Source organism: Staurois parvus, unplaced genomic scaffold, assembly GCF_062004578.1.
Source record: "Staurois parvus isolate SC_StPar_1 unplaced genomic scaffold, SC_StPar_1.0 ptg000352l, whole genome shotgun sequence".
Classification (NCBI taxonomy): domain Eukaryota; kingdom Metazoa; phylum Chordata; class Amphibia; order Anura; family Ranidae; genus Staurois; species Staurois parvus.
The window spans coordinates 244,108-270,431 of NW_028318148.1; the positions used below are offsets into that span (position 1 = coordinate 244,108).

The 26,324-nt window shown below is 41.0% G+C and overlaps 2 protein-coding genes across 2 annotated transcripts in view; one reads left to right on the plus strand and one right to left on the minus strand.

The window, feature by feature from the left end:
• Positions 1-2,547: 2,547 nt before the first annotated feature.
• ENTR1 (endosome associated trafficking regulator 1) lies at positions 2,548-24,683 on the minus strand. The gene is given in 10 exon segments (XM_089684653.1): positions 2,548-5,572; positions 5,655-5,794; positions 14,622-14,684; positions 14,760-14,886; positions 15,358-15,383; positions 15,385-15,432; positions 16,658-17,029; positions 18,612-18,712; positions 21,125-21,291; positions 24,641-24,683. Coding segments are annotated over 9 exon segments (1,026 nt in total). The 5' UTR covers positions 21,180-21,291; positions 24,641-24,683; the 3' UTR covers positions 2,548-5,478.
• Positions 24,684-24,692: 9 nt separating this feature from the next.
• Positions 24,693-26,324, plus strand: part of PMPCA (peptidase, mitochondrial processing subunit alpha) — a 32,375-nt gene continuing 30,743 nt past the window's right edge. The window contains exon 1 of the mRNA XM_089684656.1: positions 24,693-24,815. Coding sequence (XP_089540782.1) covers positions 24,769-24,815 — 47 coding nt within the window. The 5' untranslated portion in view covers positions 24,693-24,768. The remainder of the gene's footprint in view (positions 24,816-26,324) is intronic.

A 26,324-nucleotide genomic window follows, 5' to 3' on the forward strand; every position in this document is an offset into this window, starting at 1 on the left:
TGTTCAAGTAAAAAATGTTAGACTTTAACCACTTGCCACCCTGCCACTGCATATATACGTGTGCAGGGTGGCACTGGGGCGCAAAAGCACGTTTTAAAACGGGCTCCGCGCTCCCGACATTTTCGCCGGCAGGGGGCGCGCGCGTGCGCTCCCGCCAACCTGCGGGTGACACCATTTGATCTCAGAGGGATTAATCATTCGATTTCAGCCAGTGATGTCTGGCTGAAATCAGATGATCGGTCCCTGTCCTATCCTGTCCTGTGTTGACATTTACACAGGACAGGATATGATGTCATTCTTCTCTGCCTAGACACATTCCGTTCCAGACAGAGAAGAAGACATACAAACAGTGAGTAAAACAGCACATACCCACAGTTAGAAGACTCTAGGACACATTTAACCCCCTGATCGCCCCCCTCCAGTTAACCCCTTCACTGCTCTGTCACCAGTGTCACTGAACCGATTTTTACTGATCACTGTATCAGTGTCACTGGCGACTTCCGATAGTGTTAGCGCCCCTCCCAGATAGCGCCAGATTGCCCGCCAGTACACCAGTAATCCCGTTTAACCCCTTGATTCCCCCCCCAGTTAACCCCTTCACTGCCCTGTCACCAGTGTCACTGATCAGTGGACCGATTTTTACTGATTACTGTATCAGTGTCGCTGGCGACTTTCGATAGTGTTAGCGCCCCTCCCAGATAGCGCCAGATTGCCCGCTAATACACCAGTAATCCCGTCTAACCCCTTGATCGCCCCCCCCCCCCCCAGTTAACCCCTTCACTGCCCTGTCACCAGTGTCATTGATTACAGTGAACAGATTTTTACTGATCACTGTATTAGTGTCACTGGTGACTTCCGATAGTGTTAGCGCCCCTCCCAGGTAGCGCCAGTTTGCCCGCTAATGCACGGGATTTTTTTTACCAAAAACATGTAGCAGAATATATTTTGGCTTAAATTTATGACTAACTGAGTTTACTATATATTTTTTATAGCTGAAAGTAGAAAATATTGTTTTTTTTCAAAATTTTCGTGTTTTTTTGTTTATAGCGCAAAAAATAAAAAGCACACAGGTGATAAAATACCACCAAAAGAAAGCTCTATTTGTGTGAAAAAAAGGCCGTAAATTTTGTTTGGGTACAGCATTGCATGACCGCGCAATTATCATTTGAATTAGTGCAGCGCCAAACAGCAAAAAAAGTCCTGGTCATTAAGGGGGGTAAATCCTCAGGAGCTCAAGTGGTTAAAGCCCAATTTAACCTTAAGTTTAATATATCCTAAAGTGCATCAAAATAAAGGGCGTTCAATGCCTTACATTTTTTTTTTCTTTCTAAAGCTGCCATTTCTGTGTAGAAATATCTGTCTCACTCCAGCAGAGGCAGAATGGGACCCTTGCTCTCTGTGTGGAAGCAGCAGTCTTTTTATAGATGTCTGACACAACAGCTATTCAGTTAGACCAATAGCTGTGCAAATCTGCAACCTCATGCTTCCCACTGACTGGAGAGCTCTGACATGGCAGTGGATGTGTCATACCTCTGTAGAGACCACTACTTTTCCTCAGAGGGCAGGTTTTCTATCCAGGCTGTGGCAGAAAAAAACCCGTAAGACATTGATCACTGTTTGATTTGATGCACATGAAACATATTTAACTGATTAAACTAAGGAATTAATAAAAAGCATATCTGAAACTTTTTAACTGGAGAGAGTAGGGAATGGTTCAAAACGCCTGTTGCCCCCCTTCTCCCCTCCCATCTACGTCCCATTGGGGAGATTTCCTGTTACTTCCCAACCTGAACATATAACAGAAAGTGAGATGAAATCTCTGCAAAGTAAGTGAAATCACCTCTATTCCTGTTTAGGTGACAACCTAATATTTTTGCTTTTCTTTCACATTCAGTCCAAGTGACAGTGGTCATCATGACAAGGGGAAAAGTGAATCTCCACAAAGGGCATGCAGACAGCAATGAAAATCTGACAGTGGTTCTAACCCTCATCACAAAAATTATTTGGCTTTATTTGCACTTTAAGCATAAAAATTCAAAAAAGACAGCAGCTGTGGGTGAAAAGAACACTATCACGGGGATGGGACTTTTTGGGTTGGTGATTCACTTGGCACCATATTACACCCTAAATGTGGGTGTAATATGCTGCAAAAAAGGTGGCATTAACCTTTAGGCTAGGTTCACATATGTGCGGATGGTGCTGCTGAGGATCCACATGAAAATCCGTGAAACTGCACCACCCACACAGAGGAATGTGGACCTGCGGGCAGGTGCAGGTGCAGGTGCTGCCTGCACTGGAAAACGCAACTGTACTGGGAACCGAGGTTGCCGTGCGGGCTGCATTTTCAGAAGAAGTGCAGGGACTTCTTCCCTGCGTGTCATGGGGCACGGGAATCCATTCAAATGAATGGGCTCTTGTGCACCTGCAAAACGCAGCCCACACGGCCGCATATATGTGAACCAGGGGTAAAGAACAATGTTTTTCCCTAGCCAGTCTGGAGTTTCCTTGTAAAAGGCAAATATATCAGTACACTCAATCAGTATAAAGTGCTGTAAAAAAATCTTTATACAATTACTATATCGCTCAGCTAATATGAACAGATACAAGAGAATTGTTACTTGTAAACAAAACAAAAAAGGTCCAACACTGTCATGCAGTTCACGCTGAGAAATTTCCATGCAGATCTGCTCATGACTGCATTGTCCCAGTGTGAACACTTCTATGACACTCTGACATTTTCACACATGCAGAATTTTTAGGAGAAAAACATTTGAGTCACAGTCCTTGGTATTATATGTGCATAGTACAAGGGAAGCATCCATCACCATACAAATATTTTCCCTCTACCCAATGTGTAAATTCAAGTAATACTGCAATCAGAAATGTTCCTTTACTGCTGGCTTCTACGACTGAAGGTGAAGATTGGTTTCTATAGGTTAGCAATGCCTTCGGGCAAAATACATGCTTGAGAAGCCTGCACAGACACTGGATCCATGGTAATGTAGCACCAATTCACTTTCATGGTCATTTCTCCTAACAGCTACACAGACTGGAAGAAAGTGGCAGCTTTCATGAAAGGCTTCTCAGAAATGTGTAAAGCTTCAAGACGGAATCCCTTCAAATATAATAGAGAGTAAATTACAAAGAACTTACCAAGATAACAAAAAATGATAGCTGCCACTCCTGACATGCTGTTAAAGATTCTGTTCCCTAGCTGTTCTTCATGGCCACGATTTAGTAAGTCAGCTAATCTGGAACAAGTAAGCAGCCAGTAAAGCCTGCAATCCAATCCTGTATTATGGAGTAGTAAAGCCAGTGTCAGGATGCCATTACCTTTAAGTGCAAAATAGAAGCTCCAATATTTCTATCCTGACAGGTACACTTTAAAGTGCAACACAGTAAAGTTTTGCCGGAAGCGAGACTGTGCTTATTGCCCATAGCAGCAGTTTGGTAAAGCACACAAAAGGTGAAGTTAGCTATAAAGTGCATCCAACATGATAGGTCATGTTGGATGCTCTTACTGGGAGCACAATACTGTTTAACCCTTTAGCGGCTATAGAATCTTGATATTTAGATGCTTGGACCAAGTTTAGGTTTGCATCAGTGAACTTGACAATAACTCTAAGACTACATTTTCTGATTGACCCTGAGTGGGACTAAGAACACACAGATGCACATTCCTAGCTTTGTGTTGCAAAATTATTTAATCTTCTCATGGCAAGGGGCATTTTACATTTTATTGTGGTCACAAAAACAATAATCCACAACACTTCACCCTGTCATAAAATGGAAGTGAGCACAGACATTCCATGAGTCTTTGCCAGATACACAGGGCCTGATAAAGACCCCTGTGGCATGTCTGCTGTTGAGCGACATCTTGGAAACTGGAATGGCTGCCTCACACATCCCAGGAAGCCATTTGCAAGACAAATAGATTTTTTTTCACTAATGTGTAAGAGGGAGAGGGGTGGCACCTCTGCTATGCTCCACTGCTATGGTTATAACTTTGCCATGTTCTAAAACAAATGCCCATTTTCCATTAACCTCTGACATCAACCAGGCATCTTCATTCACACAAGTGCCACTCATTGGATATTTTCTCTTTTTCGGACCATTCTCTGTAAACCCTAGAGATTGTTGTGCATAAAAATCCCAGTAGATCAACAGTTTTTGAAATGCTCGGACCAGCCTGTCCGACACCAACAACCATGCCACGTTCAAAGTTACTTAAATCCTCTTTCTTCCCCATTCTGATGCTTGGGTTGAACTTCAGCAAGTCGTCTTCACCATGTCTACATGCATCGAGTTGCTGCCATGTGATTGGCTGATTAGCAATTTGTGTTACCAAGCAATTGAAAAGCTGTACCTAATGAAGTGGTCGGTCAGTGTATATACATACAATATTGGAGAAAAAAAATATAATTCCACATCTGAACAGAAGGTAAATATATTATATTTTTGCAATATTGTAATGCAACCAGTACTGATTTGCTGCCATTTCAGGCTTGGGAACGTTTTAAACACACAGTCTGCAATATTCTTGTACAGGAGCATTGGGTAGTAAACAAAATGCTAGAAATCCACATTGCACCAGTGCATGTGCTTTACATAATAACAGGCTGCAAGCACAATTATGTCAAGGATGGGCATAATATTTATGCATTCTGTGCAGCCCGGGACCTATTTACACAAGATGTGGCTGAAATGGGTACTGGGACTTACTCACACTCACTTCTATCTAGCTGTTAATCAATGCACAGTGAATAGGTGTTTGTACTTGGCCAGTAGTTGAACAGGGGGCCCAAAACCTGCACACAGGCAACTCTGCCAGCACAGCTGTCAATGTGTAATTTCCTGTTTGAATATGGGACATTTTGCAATCATATTTGCAATATTTAAATATTTATAAAAGTAACTAAGTTTATTAGGCCTATAATAGAAAAGATAAATTTTAGTTTTTCTCTAATTGCTCACAGAAAAGATTGTTAAAAAGTAAAATATATATATATATATATATAGCCCCATCTAATTTTTAATAAATAAATATCATAATGAATTTTTGGCCAGTTAGCAGAGAACAAACCACAGACCTGTTCATGTATGCAGATGCCACTTAGAGTATATTAAAGAAAATATTTAGTATATACAAAAATAGAGAAGATCAGATTTTGGAATAGGTGACAGTTGAAATGAAGCTGACAAGTGCCTGTCAACCATGCTGTGCACTGTAAGATATTACAAAATGCAGCAAATCAGCTCACAAGGATCCCGCAAAATTACAAACCATGAGAACGTATTTTCATGTTATCTATAAAATGGTGATTTCACATACTGATAGTCCGAAAAGTACAGTTTAGAACACAGCAACTAACCAGACACTTCATTCCAATGCTAAGACACCTTCACAGCTGAAACCTGATTGGCTGTTACAAGGCAGTGGTTTTTGGCACATTCTCCAAAGGCAGAGTAGTCAAACTTTTAGGGAACGTCCTCATGAACTTCTGCTATTTTGTCTATGGAGTTTAAAAGCTGTGCCACAATATTTAAAGATTCCGCTCCAGACACCAGTTGCCTGTGGAGTGTAAAAATGAAAATAAATAAAAACAAAGCAGGTGATATGTAGTTAAATAATCTAAACAGAAAATATAGCTTACTTTATAGAGACCTGGGCACCGCTCACCGCCTTGTGCAGGTTCTCTAACGCCAAGTTGGCATTTTGTTTTACAGCATTCATTCCGGCTGTCTCACCCCTTCGTAAAGCTTCGTTCTCTGCTTTGTAGGTGTTCAACTGAATCTAAAGGAAACAGCGGCAATAGGGCAAGGTAGTGGTTAATAATAATTAAAACATTGGCTGTGTTTCACAACCTTACAGAAGCTAATATTTTTAGGAGGGAAAAGTATAGCTTTTTGTTATACACCTGAATAGGACTAGATTAATGTATGTAATCTTATCAGAGTGTGATAAATGTTTAGAAACATTGTTTCAATATTGAAATTATAATTGTATGTGTACATGGGGACAGCCATATTTCCTCATTACGTATGCAGGCTTTACTTCCCGCACAGTAATTGGGCAAAGTTTCCCTTTATCCAGGTCACAGTTCAGCTAGCAGTAGTTGTCACATTCAACTGCATTTATTCTGTAATGTTGTAGATGTTTCACCACTCATTCAAATGGCTTCATCAGTTCTATTGAGTGTCAGGAACAATCATCTAGCATTTAGAGTCTCATACAGTGGTTATAGAAAAAAATCACCCCCCTTTAAAATAATTAATTTTGTTGCTGTGCAGCCTGGAATGAAGACAGACACAGTTTTTGTTTTATCCAGCTGTATTTACTTAGTGCAACCTATAATATCCAAGTGAAAGATATAACATCAACAGGTCAGAAAACAAAAAATCAAAAACAGAATCACTGAATTGGAAAAAAAGATCACCCCTTTGTGTCAGTATTTTGTTGAACCACCTTTTGCTTTAATTTCAGCCTTTAGTCTGTTGGGATATGTCACTACTAACTTTGCACATCTAGATTTTGCAATATTTGCCCACTCTTCTTTGCAGAACTGCTCAAGTTCAGTTAAATTTGATGGTGACCGTTTGTGGACTGCAGTCTTCAAGTCAATCTACAGATTTTCAATGGGGTTTAAGTTTGGGCTCCGACTACGCAATGCAAAGAAATTCACTTTTTTCTCCTTCAACCACTGTGTGGTAATTTTTGCTGTGTGCTTTGGGTCATGATCGTGTTGCAAGTCAAAGGGCAGATTTTCCTCAAGAATTTGATGGCATTTTGCCAAATATGTTTTTCCTTCTATCCGGACAAGTGCTCCAGTTCCTGCTGCAGAGAAACCCCCCATACCAGGATATTACCACCTCCATGCTTTACTGTAGGAAAGGTGTTATTTGGATTGTGAGCTGTATTGGATTTCCGACAGACATATAGTTTAGTGTCGAGGCCAAATAATTCAATTGTAGTCTCATCTGAACATAACTTTTTCCATGTGGCCTTTCTTGAGGAGTGGCTTTTTTCTTGCAACCCTCCCATACAAGCCACATTTGTGGGGAATTTGTGATATTGTTGTCACATGCACACAATGACCACTCTTTGTCATAAATTCCTGCAACTGCTTCAGAGTTGCTGTAGGCCTCTTGGTAGCCTCTCTGACCATTTTCCTGCTGGCTCTTTCATCCAGTTTGGAGCGACATCCTGATCCAGGGAGAGTCTGTGTTGTACCAAATACCTTCCCACTTTTTATTAATAGACTTCACTGTGCTTCTAGGTGTTGATAAAGCCTTTGACATTTTTTTGTATACATTTCCTGACTTGTGCCTGTCCACAACTTTATCCCGGAGATCTTTTGACAGTGCCTTGCCACAAATAGGTGATTGTTTGCTTCAGTTGCACTATCAGGGACTGAAATTCTCCAGGAAAGTTTTTTCATGCTGAGCTAATCAAAATGACAACAGCTGATCACAGTTAAAAGTCAAATGGTTTTGTGTGCCATTGAAAAGGTGATTAGCTACACCTGACTGATTTTAGAAGTCATTTTTAGGAGAGGGGTGATCTTTTTTTCCAAGTCAGTGATTCTGTTTTTGAAAGTTTTTTTATTGTTTTCTGACACATTGGTGTTATATCTTTCACCTGGATGTTTTAAGCTGCATGGAGTAAATACAGCTGGATGAAACTAAAACTGTCTGTCTTCGTTTCAGGCTGCAAAGTAACAAAATGTGATTTTTTTAAAGGGGGGTAATTCTATACCGAATGTAGGTAACTACAGTTGCAAGAAAAAGTATGTGAACCCCTTGGGATTACGTGGAGTTTTGCATGAATTGGGCATAAAATGTGCTCTGAACGTCATCTAAGTCACAACAATAGAAGAACACAGTCTGCTGAACATAATACTACACAAACATTAGATGTTGCCATGGTTTAACTGCACATAACATGTAAACATTCACAGTGCAGGGAGGAAAAAGTATGTGAACCTTTGGACTTAATAACTGGTTGACCCTCCTTTGGCAGCAATAACCTCAACCAAACGTTTCCTGTAGTTGCAGATCAGACCTGCACAACAATCTGGAGTAATTTTGGACCACTCCTCTTCAAAAAACTGTTTCAGTGTAGCAATATTCTTGGGATGTCTGGTGTGAATCGCTCTCTTAAGGTCATGCCACAGCATTTCAATCGGGTTGAGGTCAGGACTCGGACTGGGCCACTCCAGAAGGCGTATTCTGTGCTTTTGCAGCCATTGTTTTGTTGAATTACTTGTATGCTTTGGGTCATTGTCCTGTTGCATCACCCATCCTCTGCGGAGCTTCAGTTGGCAGACAGATGGTCGTACGTTTTCCTGCAAAATGTCTTGATAAACTCTGGAATTCATTTTCCCATCAATGACAACAATCCGTCCAGGCCCTGAGGCAGCAAAGCAGCCCCAAACCATGATGCTCCCTCCGCCATGTTTTACAGTGGGGATGAGGTTTTGATGTTGGTGTGCTGTGCCTTTTTTTCTCCACACATAGTGTTGTGTGTTCTTCCCAAACAACTTCCCAAATCTTGGTTTCATCTGTCCACAGTATATTTTGCCAGTAGTGCTGTGGAACATCCAGGTGCTCTTTTGCAAACTTCAAACATGCTGCAATATTCTTTTTGGACAGCAATGGCTTCCTCCGTGGTGTCCTCCCATGTACTCCATTCTTGTTTAATGTTTTCCTTATTGTAGATGTGTCAACAAAAATGTTAGCATGTGCCAGAGATTTCTGTAGGTCTTTAGCTGACACTCTGGGATTCTTCTTTACCTCATGCAGCATTCTGCGCTGTGCTCTTGCAGTCATTTTTACAGGATGACCACGCCTAGGGAGAGTAGCAACAGTGCTAAACTTTCTCCATTTGTAGACAGGCTGTCTTACCGTGGACACATGAACATCAAGGCTTTTGGAGATACTTTTGTAACCCTTTCCAGCTTCATGCAAGTCAACAATTCTTGATCGTAGGTCTTCTGAGAGCTCTTTTCTGCGAGGCATGGTTCACATCAGATAGTGCTTCTTGAAACCAGTAAACCCAAAACAGGTGTGTGTTTTTTAAGGGCAGGACAGCTGTCAGCAACACATCCAATATCATCACACTGATTGGAGTCAAGGTTGGCTCACTCCTGGCTCCAATTAGCTCTGGGAGAAGTCATTAAGCTAGGGTCTCACATACTTTTTCCTCCCTGCACTGTGAATGTTTACATGTTATGTGCAATTAAACCATGGCAACATCTAATGTTTGTGTAGTATTGTGTTCAGCAGACTGTGTTCTTCTATTGTTGTGGCTTAGATGACGTTCAGAGCACATTTTATGCCCAATTCATGCAAAACTCCACGTAATCCCAAGGGGTTCACATACTTTTTCTTGCAACTATAGGTATATGTTTTCAGTCAACACACAAACTGAAACGGGAAGAAAAACAGAATTACAAAAAAACCCTTTTTAACTGCATGTTACTGTCACAGAAGAGGGTAACTTGGGCATAAAGGTCTGCAAGAGCCCTACCTATAAGGACTTGTATATGTATTTTGACACCCACCGCAAATTATGGGTCATTAAAACTCTTCAACACTGGTCCGAGATGGTAACAACAAACTCCAAAAACAAAGAACACAGACACCATGAAAGTGCTTTGAAAGTTTGTAGCTACCCAGACAGGTCTTTTCTAAAAAAAAAACACACACACACACACAAGGTAAAGCAAAGACACAGGACCATCCAAAGGAAGAGAGAAGCAGAAAACGTGAGATAGGTGGCTTGAGTGTCCAAAAATCACAGAAAGATTTTTGACAAACATTGTATCCTTGTTAAGCCTAGAAGTGTCAACATCGACTTGTACTTCCGAACCCAAACACAAGCAAAAGATCTTGGTATATACAGTCCAGTGTCATGAGGAATGCAAAAACCTCTACTCTGCATTAACAATACAACCTCCCAAAAAAGAATCGTCTAACATGGGAGGGTAAAATCCACAGGTTCAGTAAATATATATCTTTTCTCATCAGTAGTTAGGAGCAGTCTTGTGACTTCTATCAGAGTCCAGCAGAGCACTGGTTAAAGCTTACAGGAGGAATTTTCATTCTCCCTGATTGTCCTATGAGGCTGCATAACCCCTGGTCCTCTGTCTGAACAGCACAGATTGGCCCTGTGCTGATCACATGCACTCTCCAAAGAAAAGAAAAAGAAAAAAACACTCTAGCAATACACACCACATTGAGTATGTGCAGCTTGCCCTCAAGGCTGTTTTATCAGCAGATGGATGGGGAACAGTAGAAGGGGAGGATCAGAGAAGACAGGATCAAACATCCTTATTATATAACAAACATGCTTTACTGAATATACAGACTGATTTTACTGTTGTGGGTTTAGTAACACTTTAAGGACAAGGGACATTCACAGAGGATGGTGAGGAAAATTGGTTTCCAGGAGGCCATTTATGTTAAACTTGGAAAAACTGTTTCTAAACAAGGGCGAAGGCCTGCAACACCACCTGTCACCTACATATAACGCCATTTTAACATCTCTACCTTTGTGATCTGACAGCATATCACACCTTCAGCCATTTAACCCCAACAAAGAATGTATCTTTCTGACTTCATGACACTTTCACACTCCCCATCATGCTTTTTTCTCAATCACTACCTGCCTTGACAAAATTCATGACACCATGGTGACTGCATTAAGGTAACTACGTTACCTACGTGGCCAAAACATGCTGGGGTATGGTCCCAACACTCATTTAAAAAATGTGCTTGCATTCCTTAAGCATTAATGAACAAGCTGAATGGGACTAGCTACTACTAATGTGACTAAATGATTTTATCCCACTCTGCTTGGTCAAACAGCCATGAAAATAAAATGCAATAGTAATGTCACAAATAACCTACAGATAGATGAAAAATCAATGTGCAATTACTGAAAATGATAGTTTCCCTTTAAGCTGTGTCAGAACTATTCTGTGCTCATAAAATTAAACTGTAAGGCCCAAACTTATATCTACATAATGTAACATGAGCATGCTGGAAGCCATTTTATTCTTAATATTCTATCAGTATTCAAGTTGAATTTCAGTTCATGGTTTCTGTCCAAAGACTCTAACATCAGACATTCTCAGTTTCTTACGGCATACTTTCCCAGGTTGTAAATTTGGGGGGTACAGTTGTATCAGATAGTCATGAGATAAGGACTGATCATGGTACCACATTGCAAGATTAATTGAGGAGGCCATGTCTCGGACTCAAAAAGGACAAATAACAGTTCACTATTTTTTATTTCCTCATCAAAATCTGGAAAAGAGTTCATATTAAAATTTACCTTGCATATGGTGTTATTATCTGACAAGATTATTTTAATCAAAAATGTCATTTACCAAAAAATTAACCACTTGCCCTCCTAAGGATTTACCCCCCTTTCTGACCAGGCCATTTTTTGCATTACTTTAAGTGACAATTGCACGGTCATGCAACGCTGCACCCAAATGAAATTTATGTCCTTTTTTCCCACTTTCTTTTGGTGGTATTTGATCGCCTGTGCATTTTAATTTTTTGCTCTATAAACAAAAAGACTGACAATTTTAAGAAATAAAACAATATTTTTGACTTTTTGCTATTTAACATGTTCAGTAAAAATGTTTTAAAAAATAAAATTTTGCCATAAATTTAGGGCAAAATGTATTCTGCTGCATGTCTTTGCGGATAAAAAAAATCCCAATACATGTAAATTAATTGGTTTATGTGAAAGTTATAGTGTTTACAAATGGCGGTATATATACTGGAATTTTTTTTTTTTACTAGTAATGGCGGCGATCAGCGACTCATAGCGGGACTGAAGCAGGCATTCTGACACTGGGGGGGGGGGGGGGAACTAACTTGGCGCCAGTGACGCCAATACAGTGATCAGTGCTAATAAAAAGTACTGACACTGTACTAATGGCACTGGGCAGGAAGGGGTTAACATCTGGGGCTATCAAAGGGTTAACTGTGTGCTGTGTGTGTTTTACTATGAGGCTGTGTCTGTGCTTTCCACTGTAAGCACACTGCTTTGTATGCCATGCAGAGCCATACAAAACAGTGTGCTGGAGCCGACAGGGGAGAGAACTGTATTGTTTATTGTTGGTAATACTCGGTGATCATTCACCAGCACCAGGTGATTGACAGCCGAGGCCTCGAATGGCGGCGCGGATAGGGCTCGCGTGTGCACCCCCTACCCGGAAATGTAAAATCATGTATATATACATGTGATTTTGTGTATCCCTGCCTCTCTGTAGCAGTATTTCTGCTATAGGGCAGCGGAAAAGTAATTTGTTTTTTATATTACTATATTCAATCTTTATATCTACAGTGCTCAGCATAAATGCGTACACTCCAACAGATTTTTCAGAAAACCTTTCCTTTCCGAAAACATTTTCTATGGGACACTATACTACAAAATACTCCCACAAATGGGGGCCATTGATTACAAACAAGATTTGTTCATTTGCACACACAAAAAAGTATTTTTCCTAACAAATCCATTCAAGACCATGTTGCAAAATTAATACACCCCAATGAAAGTCTTAGGAGCAAAGCTAAATTTTAGACAACAAAATCCTAATTAACAAGAATTCAACTACAGGCGAGTCTAATTATTCATTAAACAAGCATCCAGCAGTCAGTTGATGCCCGTGCCCTCCGATCCTCACAGGACCTCCTACTCTCTAGCTCCCTGGTCTCCTCCTCCCACGTCTGATTGCAGGACTTCTCTAGGACTTCCCCCATCCTCTGGAACTCCCTACCCCAATCCATCAGATTGTCACCTACCCTCCTCACCTTCAGGCGCACCCTGAAAACCCTCCTCTTCAGGGAAGCCTACCCCAACCTCACCTAACACCTGACCTCACCCAACAACTAACCTCCTCCACTCCTCCCACCACTCCATTCCCCACAGCCATTTCCTCCTGTACCACTTTCCCCTCCCTCCTAGATTGTAAGCTCGAAAGAGCAGGGCCCTCGAACCCCTCGTGTATTGTATTGTTACTGTCTTGTCTCATGTTCTGTCCCCCTTGCTACTGTACAGTGCTGAGCATACCCTTTGGCGCTATATAAGTACTGTATAATAATAATAATAAAAGGGTGTTACCTAAAGAAAACCCCTTCCCATCTCACAAGGCCTAAGAAAGAAAATAATTTCTTTACACAAGAAAGGTGAAGGCTACAAAAAAATCAGCAAAGCTTTACTTATCAGTCAAAATACTGTAGAAAATGTGATACAAAATTTAACAAAGATGGAACTGCAACCATCTCATAGAGACGTCAAGGCCGTCCACAGAAGTTAACACCTCGACAGGAGCGTTTTCTGATGAAAAGGGTTAAAGAAATTTGCCATTCAAGTTCACTGCAGCTAGCTAAAGAAGTAGAAAGCCAAACTGGAGTGATTGTTTCCCCTGTCGGCATACACTGGCAGAGGAATGGCATGCATGGGTGTCGTCCACCAGGGAAGCCTCTCCTAAAGCCATGCACAAAAAGCCTGCCTAGAATTTGCCAGGGCCCATGCTGAAAATGAAGACTACTGGTACTCTGTACTCTGGTGTGATGAGACCATGATAAAAGTTTTTGGAACTAATGGCTTTAAAACTGTATGGCGTCATCAGTGTATTGAAAGAGAAGATGCTACCTCACTCCATGCCCTTGGTCGTCATGCACATTTCCAACATGACAATGATTCAAAAGACACATCTAAGGCCACTGTTGCATTTTCTGAAGAAGAACAGGGTGAAAATGATTCAGTGGCCAAGTATGTCTCCTGATCTGAACCCAATCGAACACCTATGGGGAATTCTGAAGAGACAAGTTGAGCATCATTCTCCATCCACTCTCTAAAAGAGGTCGGCTCTTGAAGAATGGAAAAAGACAGATGTTGCAATATCACAAACTCGTTCATTCCACGTGTAGAAGACTTGGTGCTGTCCTTACAAATCATGGAGGTCATAATACTAGATGTAGTTGTTTTTAATTTTATTTTTTGCATCAACTAATTTGAGTAAAGTTGAAGATTTTGCAAATCGCAGTTATATTATTAACCTTACTTTCATGTAACAGGCTAAACAAATGTTCTTTAAAACTCAGTTTTGACAGAATTTTGGAAATTGTTCTTGTATTTATTGTAATGAAATTATTTTGAGTTTATTATATTACAACGGAAGAATTTAGATAATTAAGAGATTTCAGTACAAATGGCCTCAGCGAATGTCTGCAAAATGTATAGATAGAAATTTGTTGATAATAACTTATATAATTCATTATAGGTCAACTCTTGACATAGCACAGAAGTTTTTAGGAAAAATCCAAAATTATTCCTAATCCTTTGCTGCCCCCTTTAGGTAATTGGGAACATTTACTAAAGAAAATGGACACCTTGAGTGATGTCATAATTAGGCCAGATAAGCTTTGCCCGTCTAGGTTTTTGAGGCCAAAAGGAAGGGGGGGGGGGGGGGGGGGGAGTATAAGCTGGGTGAATCACATCCACAAAATGTTTTGTAAGGTCTGTAGGAGTCTTTGACAGTGTTGGTATGAGCGGATACTTTGTATCATGCAGGTGTTGAATATCATTCTGCATCTACCTGGAGAAGAGCCACTTCTTGCTTCAGTTTGGTCACATGATTCTCAGCCTTTGATGCCCTTTTCTGGAAGATGAAAGGAGATTCAGAAACCTTATCAAATAATATGATACCAGCAAGTTACAAAACTCTTGTACTGACCGTCATCATTTGAAGATTGGCCTCCACCTGTTGTACCATGGACTCCAAATCCTGTGCCTCCTTCTGCTCCTCCAGAATCTTCTCCTCCAACTTTGTATGCAGATCTTTTTACCCTAAAACATACATTCTGTACTGTAAATATAGTAAGCCTTGTCTAGTATTAATAGCAAGAGAATGCAAGACAATCTTCGTCTTCACTGTGGTGAGTTGTATTGACAAGAAACTTCCCCTTGCCGCTAAACCCCACCCCTTTAACTGCAGTATTTCAAAAATGTAGCAATGACAACTCAGAGATCTGCCCAATTATGGGACGGGAGAAGAAAGTATGGTACCATTCAGAACGAAAAAAACAGATAAATGTTCTTAAGCAATGGCAACTTTAAAGAATAGATGAATCTGGTCTATCTAATGCCATTGTTCCTTCATATCAGTGTTTCTACAAGATGTATGACAGCATATAAAAATGGAACCAAGCTGAGCGGAGGGTGAAGAGATAGAATCCACCTAGAACTAAAATATCACGTTTAAGTGGACTAGACCTGTAAATCTTCATTAGTAGACTAACATGTTCAAATATATTTAATCTGTATTTGCTTACTTATCTGCCTGGGATTCATTTATCCTCCTGAAGTTCTTGTACTCTTCGTTTTAGAAGATTGTTCTCCTGCTGCAGCTAAACACCAAAGAGAGGACAAATCATACCATTTACTAGTATTATCTACATTAGCCAATTGTATTTTTATTTTGATTACTAGGACCCAATGACTGGGAGGTGGGAGCCACACAGAGTCCTCTGCTGAAAAAGGGCTGCTGCAAAGCACACACATTGCACTGTGGGATGCAGACCAGGTGTGCCTAAAGGTGGCCACATACATAGCCAAAAGAGCATACAATTGATCATTCAATGGGACCAAAATGATTGAATAAAAACTTGAATTGATTTAGTGAGCTCTTGATCTATTTCTATTGAATATTGATAACCGCTCCTAATTATTCAAATATCTGCATGTTTTGGGAGAACCAATCATAATTCAGATTGATTAAATAATTGCGTTTAATAGATTGCTTAAATTTACAACCGCTAAATTTCATTTTTGACCCCTATTTTTAGTTGACTGCAAAATATGAAACAATACTATGCAAGGAATTCAGTAAAGCTTTTGCGCAACTTTTAAGGCATTTATCCCTTTTGTTACTGTATTGCATCACATTTATGAAGCATTTGCGACACTTTTGGATCTGACAGTGACTCGTGCACCAAATTTAGGTAGTTCTAAAATGTGCCACTTTTAAGTTGCGTCGCATTGAATGCACCATATCTACCTTGCGTCACATTGAATGTGCCAAATTCAAAAGTGGTGTTAATTAGGGCCAACTCTCTTTTGGTGTAGAGAGAAAAACTGGCTCAGACAGATTTTGCTAAAGTGTCTCACATACATTCTAAAAGTGACGCAGCATGAGCCAAATTCAAGCACAAGTTCCCACACAGGAACATGAGTTTGGTACAATATTTACCACTTTTACAAGACACGAGAGACACTGTCGCAAAATCTGTCTGCGCCAGTATTTATGAATACCAGGATATGTGTGTTGCATTGCTTGATATTTTAATCAATAAACCACTTGTTTGCAATTACTTGTACTCAAATCGATCACAAATTGCTATGTATATGGCCATCTTAAGCTCTGACTTTAAAGGGAAACTGTCAAGAAAGAATATGGTAGGTGCCACAACTGAATTGCTCCTTGAAGGTGCATTTTATTATCTAGTGAATCAATCTTCCAGATGCAAGTATGCAGCTAGTAAAATCACACAGCAAAGCACAAATTGGTCTCAATCTGATGATGTGAAAACCCCATGTACACTTGCACAGTGAATATGATCAGATGCCACTTACCGCCTCATAATTTATTTGCAGTGTTTGAAAGTGCAGCTCCTCCATAGAATAATTAACAGTGTCGTTAGTGGGATCTGCTTTAACAGGAGAGACCGCTCTGGCAGGCAGCCAAGCTGTAAATGGATCACCACTGGAGATGTCACAGTATCGATATGATTCGTCACAAAAGCTGCCCTGTGATGTGTCAATATCATGTGTTTGTTCAATAACTGATGGGTGATAACTCCCACTCCAATCCCCATCCTCATCCTCGTCATCGTCCAGCAAATCATCTGCAACTGTTGGGTCTTTAAAGAAGGTCTCCTGGTACTCAGGACTCAAATGCAGCTTACTGCAAGGCTTGGGAATCAGGGTGGCACTTTGTTTGGTGTTCTGAAAAAAATATATAATCGTTTCAGAATAAACTGCTTATTCCTGCACAGTGAAGGAAGGCACTGTGTACGCTGAATTCAGTACGAAGTAAAGCAGACTCAGGATTTAGCAGAGTGATGTTATAACAGCGACTGAAATGGCAAATCATTTTGCAGTTTAAACATTAAACAGATATGTATTTAAAGGATAAATTCACCTTTTAAAAAAAAATTATACTTGCGCATCTTTTTGCAGGTAAAAAAAAAAAATGAGAATTTATTATTTTTCTTTTATTATTAGGAGCCTGTAAAGCATTGCACCCGTGTTCAGCAGATCACAGGTTCAAAGCAAGGCTCCTGCTGACTGTCAGTGTAAGCAGTCTGCTCGTACCTCATACAGGCAGGCAGTTACACAATGACAGGAACCATCAATGAACTACCTAGACTGCTCACCAGCGATCCTGTAGTGTCATTGTGACAGCGAGTTCGGGGAGAAGATATCCAGCTCGCTGTCACTAGAAGCGGCAGATCGGGAAGAAGCTGGAGCAGTGGGAAAATGTTACATGTTCCATCCTAAAAACTGTTGAAACATGTAACATGTTCCCAAAAGTGAACTTATTTTTTAAACTATATGTTTAGCAGTTTTTCCTGCCATAACACATTAAAAGACTAGGAAGCAGTTAAAGTCAATCAGTGAAGTTCCAATCAATTCGGTAAACAGTTGAACTGTGCTAAAATCAAACGCCTAAACAAATGGATCAGAGCTTTTGTAAAGCTTTCAAATGAGGCTGCAGCTTCTCGTCACACATTTTGTTCTTTGCAGGACTGCAGCCTCATGGCAGCCACGTAGGATGTCCAGTTTTTGGATCTACATCACTCAATAATAATTTCTGGAGATTGCAAAGTAGGAGGGAGAAGGGGTATGAATCATTTCTCACCTAATTATCAAGGATGTGCATTTTTAGACAGCAAAGATACCTTGATGGGTGTCCCAGAATTAGGTGTTCCAAAAATCACAAATGCCAATGACGTGAGGGTTTTACACAGCAGGGAGGTGTGGAGTACTCAAGCAATATCAGACAGACAAAATAAGCAAATGGGATGTCAGCAAAATGCTGGTAAATGAGAGATGTTCTTGCTTGCCTGGAGAGAACCAGATCCCTTGACTCTTTAAAATTGACATATAGTCATGTTGTGAAATGTAAACAGACTAATTTCAAAATGTAATACATTTCAAAATGTAGCATAGGGGGTTATTACTAAAACCGCATGGTGTAAAATCTGGTGCAGCTCTGCATAGAAACCAATCAACTTCCAGGTTTTATTGTCAAAGCTTAATTGAACAAGCTGAAGCTGACTGGCTACCATGCAAGCTGGACCAGATTCTGAGTGCACCAGTTTTAGTGGCCACAAATAAATGCATACCTACCACAATGTAAATGTTTATATGATAAAAATAAAAAGTACTCCCCTAAATTCAAAAGATCACGAGGAAAAATAGTGGACTGGAATGCTGCCCTCGCCTTGGTTATTCAGTAAATTCTTCAGATTCCTTAGCAATATTTTTCTTAAAAAAAGAAAAAAAAAAAAAAAAAGCAACAAACCTTTGAGGATTCTACGTCACAATTTTTTGGGCGGCTTTTGCTTTTCACAAACTCCTTGAAGGAAAAGGGGTTGGCTTCATCTGGAGGTGCAGCATCACAGTCTGCAATGGAGTGGGCAAGAACACATAAATGACTGTTCACTATCCTGTGAAAGTCCCCTTGCCTTGTGTCATCCTCTAAGTGGTTTATTTTCTACCTAAAGGAGGAAGTCCTTCCTATAATCAGGATTCAAAGTGAAGAGCTGCTGAAATGACCAAATACAACTAATTCACATTTTATCACTGTTAAATACATAGAAGCAATACGTGACACTATCATATACCATGAAGCTGATGTCCTATAAAGGAGTAAAATCTACTTACTTAGTAATGTGAATGTTAGTAAATAAGGGGAAACTGATCAGTTTGAATACACAATAATGTGCTAGCAAAAATAAATAGCGGTGTCCCGTCTTGAGACGAAGTGGATTGTAGAGCTCAAGTCTCTTCAGCCCAGAGGCTTCAATGTAGACCTGGACATCAACTGCTTTATTGATAACAGTTGATTCGGGTTTTACTAGGTTCTTTGTTTCTATTTATACAGCTTTTTATGTGTTTAGATTTTGATTTGTCCACGGTGCTACCTGTATTGTTTTTAGATTTTTTACCAGTTATGTGCTAATTTCGGTACATTATACCATTACCTGGGGTACATTTACGATATTGTTTCACCATTGAATGATGGAATGGGTTCTTTGAATTTATATTGACATGTTTACTGCTGGGTAATGACTGTCTATATAGAATTCTATCCATCATTTCTAGATGGTTTATATCCCACTTTGACATTAATGGGATTTTCTAATAAAGGTAGATTGATACCATTGTGCATGATTTTCCACTCTGCACTTTGATCGTTAGTTCTTTTGGATTGTATAATATTAATTATGTGGGTATAAATATTGGACATTTATTATATATTTCTTTACATGACATCACATGATCATTAGCATGGTTTTACTGTTCGTCATTAGTATGTGACACTTATTTTTTTGATAACAGCATATATGTCATTGTAATGTGGCATGATTATATTGTTTTATTTGATCGTTTCTTATTCCATTTTTAACTTGGGTGTAGTTATAGATGGATCACTTTAAGGATTTTAATTATATGTGATCCTGCAGTCTTTTTATATTCATTAAAATGCACATATGTGGTTCTTACATATTTATGTTTTTTAAATGTATGTCATAATTATGGATATAACTGTTTTTTTGCTTCTGGGGTATTTCCCTGGCGATCTAGTGTATCTAGATTGTGCATATACCACTATAGATAGCTGCTCTGGTCTCCGCTTCTATGGAGGATGAGAGCAGCCGTCCAGACCTGCCCTATGCCTGCCTAAGTGTGGGCAGATCTTGTCATTTGGGCTTCAGTGTCCATAGTGATGACGCGCTCGCGCATTCGCAGTAGCTACACGGTTAGCGTGTGACGTCATTCGCGCATGCGCAGTATCCTGGAGCGGCGCGTGGTGCGTAATGCGCATGCGCGACCGCGGGCTTTTTAAACTGGCGTCTAAGGGCAGGATTCACCCCTTTGAAAACGAGCTTTAGCTCGAAACATGTTAGGGGATCCACCCTACTGACGCCTTTGCTATTGAGGATCCACTAGCCACCAGGGAACTGCCTCACCAGACCTGGATGAGTATATCTGCATTACCCATACATTATATGACTATATACTCATGGTATCACTAGCCACCAGGGTTTCATCTATTGGACCTGGATCTGTATGCAGTGCATGTTGTATTAACCACTAACCACTAGGGAGCCTATTTATCTGGGCCTGGATGTATAGTTTGTCGATGTAAGTTCTGGTTGTTCTGCTTACATCGTGTGTTTTCAATAAACGTACTTCACTATAAGCGCTTTCTTGCTTCCCGGCTCGTTTTTTTAATGAGCTAATGTAAGGTGGCGTTTTGGATTGGAAAGCCAGAGGGAGCTTGGTTAGCGGTGTACCTGTGTCCTGGATGTTCGGATATGACCAGAGGGTGCCCAGGCTATTGACCAGACCATGATGCCCGGTTGCTGTTGAATTGCATACAATGCTCATATTGTGTGTACTTGTGGTAAGCGCACAACCTCACTATCTTCCTATATCTCATCGAATGTGATCTGGAGCAGCATTGGATTATCTCTGTTTTGCTTCTGACTGTTATATATGAGTCATTATATGAACTCCTATGTGATTATTTCATATTGTAACAGTCCCTGTGCTTGTCATCTGTTCTCTAGCGCTACATACCCCATTTTTAAAAAATAAATTTTTACCCTTACTCACAAACATGATAGGGTACTCAAAGTAGTCACAGGTTTACCTTATTTACCAACATGCACTATGCAAAATATACAGCTTCTATTGGTTTAGCAAATCAAGCCCTATGTGTATGTGGCCCCAACCTGCTAGTGACTGTCAGCGGCTAGCTAATACAAAAAAGAAAAAAAAAAAAAAAAAATCAGGTCCAGACTTTACCATCCTCGATGATCAGGGTCTTGGCTTTCCTCCCGGATGTGGGGAGTCCAGACATGATAAGGTAATCAGTAATGAAATAATAGTAAAATGAAAGGTCAGGTGTCAGAAGGCGAAGTCTCCTGACATCATGTTTTGTTTGTAGCAGGGGTCACCTGATCCATTGCATCCTGGGTAAAAAGCAGAAAGATTGATTATTACAGTATAAGAGTGATACCGACAAGTTTGCTGCAAAAATTATTATACTCTCCAATGAATAAGTAAACCAATCAGATCAAGGCATCATTATTGCTGGATGGGGTTTCCTTACTATACATAGCTCTCAGACTTACTGAGCAAGCCTCACTAACATGCAAGTGGCTTATACAGAGCTGTACAGGACAGTGCAAGAGTTGAACAAGGAGTAGGTGTATGCAGTGTTATGTATGATGACATAGCTGTGTGGAATACACCAACCCAAATCATATCATTTGAATTTCGTGCACTATCATTTTAATATCTTCACAGGGGTTACCTCTGCTTTGTTTTAATAAAGTGTGCTTTCCTCATACAGCATTAAAAGAGGCTTCTAGTTGTACCAAATAGTACAGATCCTGCATTATAGCTTAGTGCAGCTTTTTTCAACACAAAGGAACCCTTGAAATAACGTTCCAGTCTCAGGGGAACCCCTGCTAAAAATGACTATATCTACAACTCATGAATTCAGGGATGTTGAATTTATATCGCCTGATGCCAGAGACATGTAGTTCCGAGTGCCAGGCAGGTAGTTTTTTTTTTTAACCTTTAGCAGGGCTCACCTGTCAGGTGGAAGCATTCGGGCGGCAGCGCTTGAGGTCTCCTGGGCTCTGCTTGCCCATCTGAGGACCCGGGACAGGCTCACCTCCGTTGGCTAGAGGGGACGGAGGACAGCGGACACGTCCCCTCCCCTTCTTGTCCTGACCCGCAAGTGATGTTATGATGTCAATTTCAGGTCCCCGTTGAAAGATTTCCTGGCCATTGAGGCCAGGAAAGAATGTGATGTGCACTGCATTACATTCAGGGGAGGCATCCAGGGTCTTTTAGACCCTGGATGTCGCAATAAATAGAACCTGCCACCCAAATCATCACATAGGGGACTTTGTCTCCTATGTGATGACAAAAGAAATTAAGGATACAACAAAAAATAAAAGTTTTATTGTAAAAAAAAAAAATCAAAGTTACACCCAGGCACATAACCCCCCCCCCCCCCACATATATACACGTACATACGTAAAAGCATATGTTGGGGGAGCCTACGCATGGAAACGTCAATTGTGATACACATTACAAACCACCGCGCACACCAGAATGAGAGCAATAATTCTAGCATGAGACCTCCTCCGTAATCTGTACTGATGACCTATGAGGGGCTTTAAAAGTGTCGCCTATAGAAAATAAAGGGTACTGAAGTTCGTCTCCATTTCACGAGCGCACGCAAATGTAAGGTTTGACATGCTGGGTATCTATTTACTCGCTGCAACCTCGTGTTTTATATAGTACAACAAATAGGGTAATTTATTGCTTTTTTGGTCCCCTCAAATTAACTTACTTGTATTTTTTACTGAAATTTTAATATCATGCGACATAAAAAAAAATTTGAACTACCACGCTTTTATTCTCTAGGGTCTCTGCTTTCAGAAAATATATCATGTTTGGGGGTTTTATGTAATCTTCAGGTCTAAAATTATTTTTTAAACTTGTGTAAAAAATGCAAAAACGGCTCTCATAGCAAAAGGGATAAAGGATAAGCCTGACCCTCCCATTTCCTGAGGAGCAGCCAATCGATGCTCATTACACTGCAAGGTCTCTCCCCTCCCTGCTAGTCCCTGGATGTGGTGCTGGAGACAGGGAGGGGAGGAGGAGATTAACAGCACAATGGTAAAAATATTACACTTTTAAGTCGCCATAAAGCCCCTTTAGTTTTTAAAAGCCCAACATTCCTAAAATGCCTCCGAATTAAATACAGTTTTGGTTAAAATGTATGTTTTTTTAAATCTGGACAAGTAAATTGTCATAAGGGACAAATAGATTGGGGCCCCGATTTAGTCCCTGGACAAGTAGATTGTCATGAGGGACAAATAGATTGGGGCCCTGATTTAGTCCCTGGACAAGTAGTTTTTTCAAAAATGTCCACACCCCTGCATGATACATTAGTGTGATGGTCAGTGGGGAGAATGCTCCTTACAGTTGTGGTCATTAGAAAGAATCGCCCCTTATAGATAGCTAAAAGGATTAATGGTGTCAGCATTGGTGTATTTAGGTTTTGTGCTGCCCTAGGCAACACAAAAATTGTCTGCCTCCACGGACACTGACCAACACCCCCGCCCCTGTCGTTTAGAAAGCCTGACATTGACCAACAACACCCCTGCCGCCCCCCACCTAGGAGAGCCTTCCTCTACCCCCCCCCCCAGCTATAGAGAGAAAGACACTCATATTCATCTCTGGACATCCCCAGGAATGAGTCAGGCTCTACATACACTAAGCAGCCCGCAGCCTCTCTTGGATTACACCTGGTTCCTATAGAGCAGTGTTTCTCAACTCCAGTCCTCATGGACCCCCAACAGGTCATGTTTTCAGGATTTCCATTATTTTGCACAGGTGATTTGATCAGTTTCACTGCCTTAGTAATTACCACAGCTGTTTCATTTGAGGGAAATCCTGAAAACATGACCTGTTGGGGGTCCATGAGGACTGGAGTTGAGAAACACTGCTATAGAGCATGTGTCCCTTCTTTCATCCCTTCTCCTGGAGGGAGGTGCTGCACCCCTGAAAAATGCCGCCCTAGGCAAGTAACTTGTAGTAAATACGCCCCTGGGTGTCAGTGGGAACTTATCTGAGAAGCAGAAATTGCTCAAGGAACCCCTGGTAACCTCTGGAGGAACCCTAGGGTTCCATGGCACTCTGGTTGCCAACCCCTGGCTTAGTGGATTACACCAGTTAAACAATATATAGCAGGGAAGAATGTGACACATTCTACAAGAAGTAGAAATTTAGCAACATTGTAAGATCCAATGATGGGAAACTGGATAAACAAAGTCTGAAGCAGCTGTGTGGGACAACCAATCAGCTTCTATCTTCAGCCTGTTCAGGTAAGCTTTGAAAATGAAAGAGAGAAGCTGACTGGTTGTCAGGAACATCTGCTCTAGATTCTGTCTGATCCAGTGTTGACAAATTCCCTCCAACGGCTGAGAACAAAAAGAATAAATACAGTATATAGTGTCCAGAGATGAGGGCTGGGTGATGGGACAGGGACACATACAATACACAGACCACACAGGGAATGTCATATACACACAGGACGGAGGTGGGAAGAATGGACACAAGACATGCTAACACCATGGATGACACGGACTAAAGAACATACACAGGAGAGGGAAGAGGACACGAAGGGAAGAGCTCACGGAGGGATGGACACTGTATATACCGGATGCACATAGTTTACAAATAAACTGATTACAATGTATTTCCAGTACAGTGTACAGGACACAGCTCTGCACTCACACCGACACCATGTATCCCTCCTCTCTCCCAGCCCGGTCCCGCCCTTTCCGGAACTACACTCCCGGCATGATAGGAAACAGGAAGTGGGCCTGAGGTGACAGTCGGAGGTCAGGGGTGAGAGTGCCAAGATGGCGACCAACATGACGAGGAGCAGAGCATGGCGGGGGATCCAAAGGTAGGGCAACAATTTCAGCTCCATATGTACCTCCTGCCATGATCCCAGTGTCACCTTGATCAGTGTAACCTCCCTCCATATCTCCTCTATATACTTTCTGTCTATCTCTGTGTCACCCTGATCAGTGCAACCTCCCACCATATCTCCTCTATACCTCCTGCCATGATCGCATTGTCACCTCGATCAGTGCAACCTCCCTCCATATCTCCTCAATATACCTCCTGCCATGATCCCAGTGTCACCCTGATCAGTGTAACCTCCCTCCATATCTCCTCTTCATACTTTCTGTCTATCTCTGTGTCACCCTGATCAGTGCAACCTCCCACCATATCTCCTCTATACCTCCTGCCATGATCGCATTGTCACCTCGATCAGTGCAACCTCCCTCCATATCTCCTCAATATACCTCCTGCCATGATCCCAGTGTCACCCTGATCAGTGTAACCTCCCTCCATATCTCCTCTTCATACTTTCTGTCTATCTCTGTGTCACCCTGATCAGTGCAACCTCTCTCCATATCTCCTCTATATACCTCCTGCCATGATTCCAGTGTCACCCTGATCAGTGCAACCTCCCTCCATATCTCCTCTATATACCTCCTGCCATGATCGCAGTGTCACCCTGATCAGTGTAACCTCCCACCATATCTCCTCTATATACTTTCTGTCTATCTCTGTGTCACCCTGATCAGTGCAACCTCCCACCATATCTTCATCTACACAATTCCTTCCATTATTACTGTGCCATCCTGCTCAGTGCCATCTCCTTCCATCTACTGCCTGCCTCTATCGCCTCCTTCATCCAGTCTTGGGACAGATCTCCTTCTCGTCACCTGGCACCAGCCCCTTCTAATTGTATATGCCCAGCACATCATACAAGGGGTGCAGCACTTATACCACCATTCCTCCTGGGTATATTCACCTAGACCACCTACTCCCTGTCTGTATATACACATCCAGTACAAACTATTACAGGGCAGAAACACATATATATGTACAAAGAGAAGTGTTGAGCCCCTTTAGTGATCCCTCCTATATAATGGCGATGTGCTGATCTTCCTCCATCATTAGAGGAGTATGATCTCCCATCACAGGTAGGAACACTTTCCATAATGGACATTCCCCACACTTCTTCCTTTACATTATAGCCCGGTGATGACATTCTCCTCTCCTCACCGGGTGCTCATCCTCTCCTATAGTAATTCCCAAGATATGATGTGAAGTAATCGTTATATAATGTCAGTATAATGAATGACATAAAAATAATATGAAATCTGTTCTGCTCACATGCAGAAAATGCACATAACAAGCTTGGCTGATTAGATCCATTGTTACATCCCAAATATGACATATTTCAACAAACGATTCACTTTTGAAAAATGTATATGTGTTTGTTTCCCGCACTGCAATACTTTATAACAGCCTGTATACAGTTGTGTTCAAACGTTTACATACCCCGGCAGAGATCGTGAAATGTTGTCATTGCTATTGAAAGTATGACTGATCATGC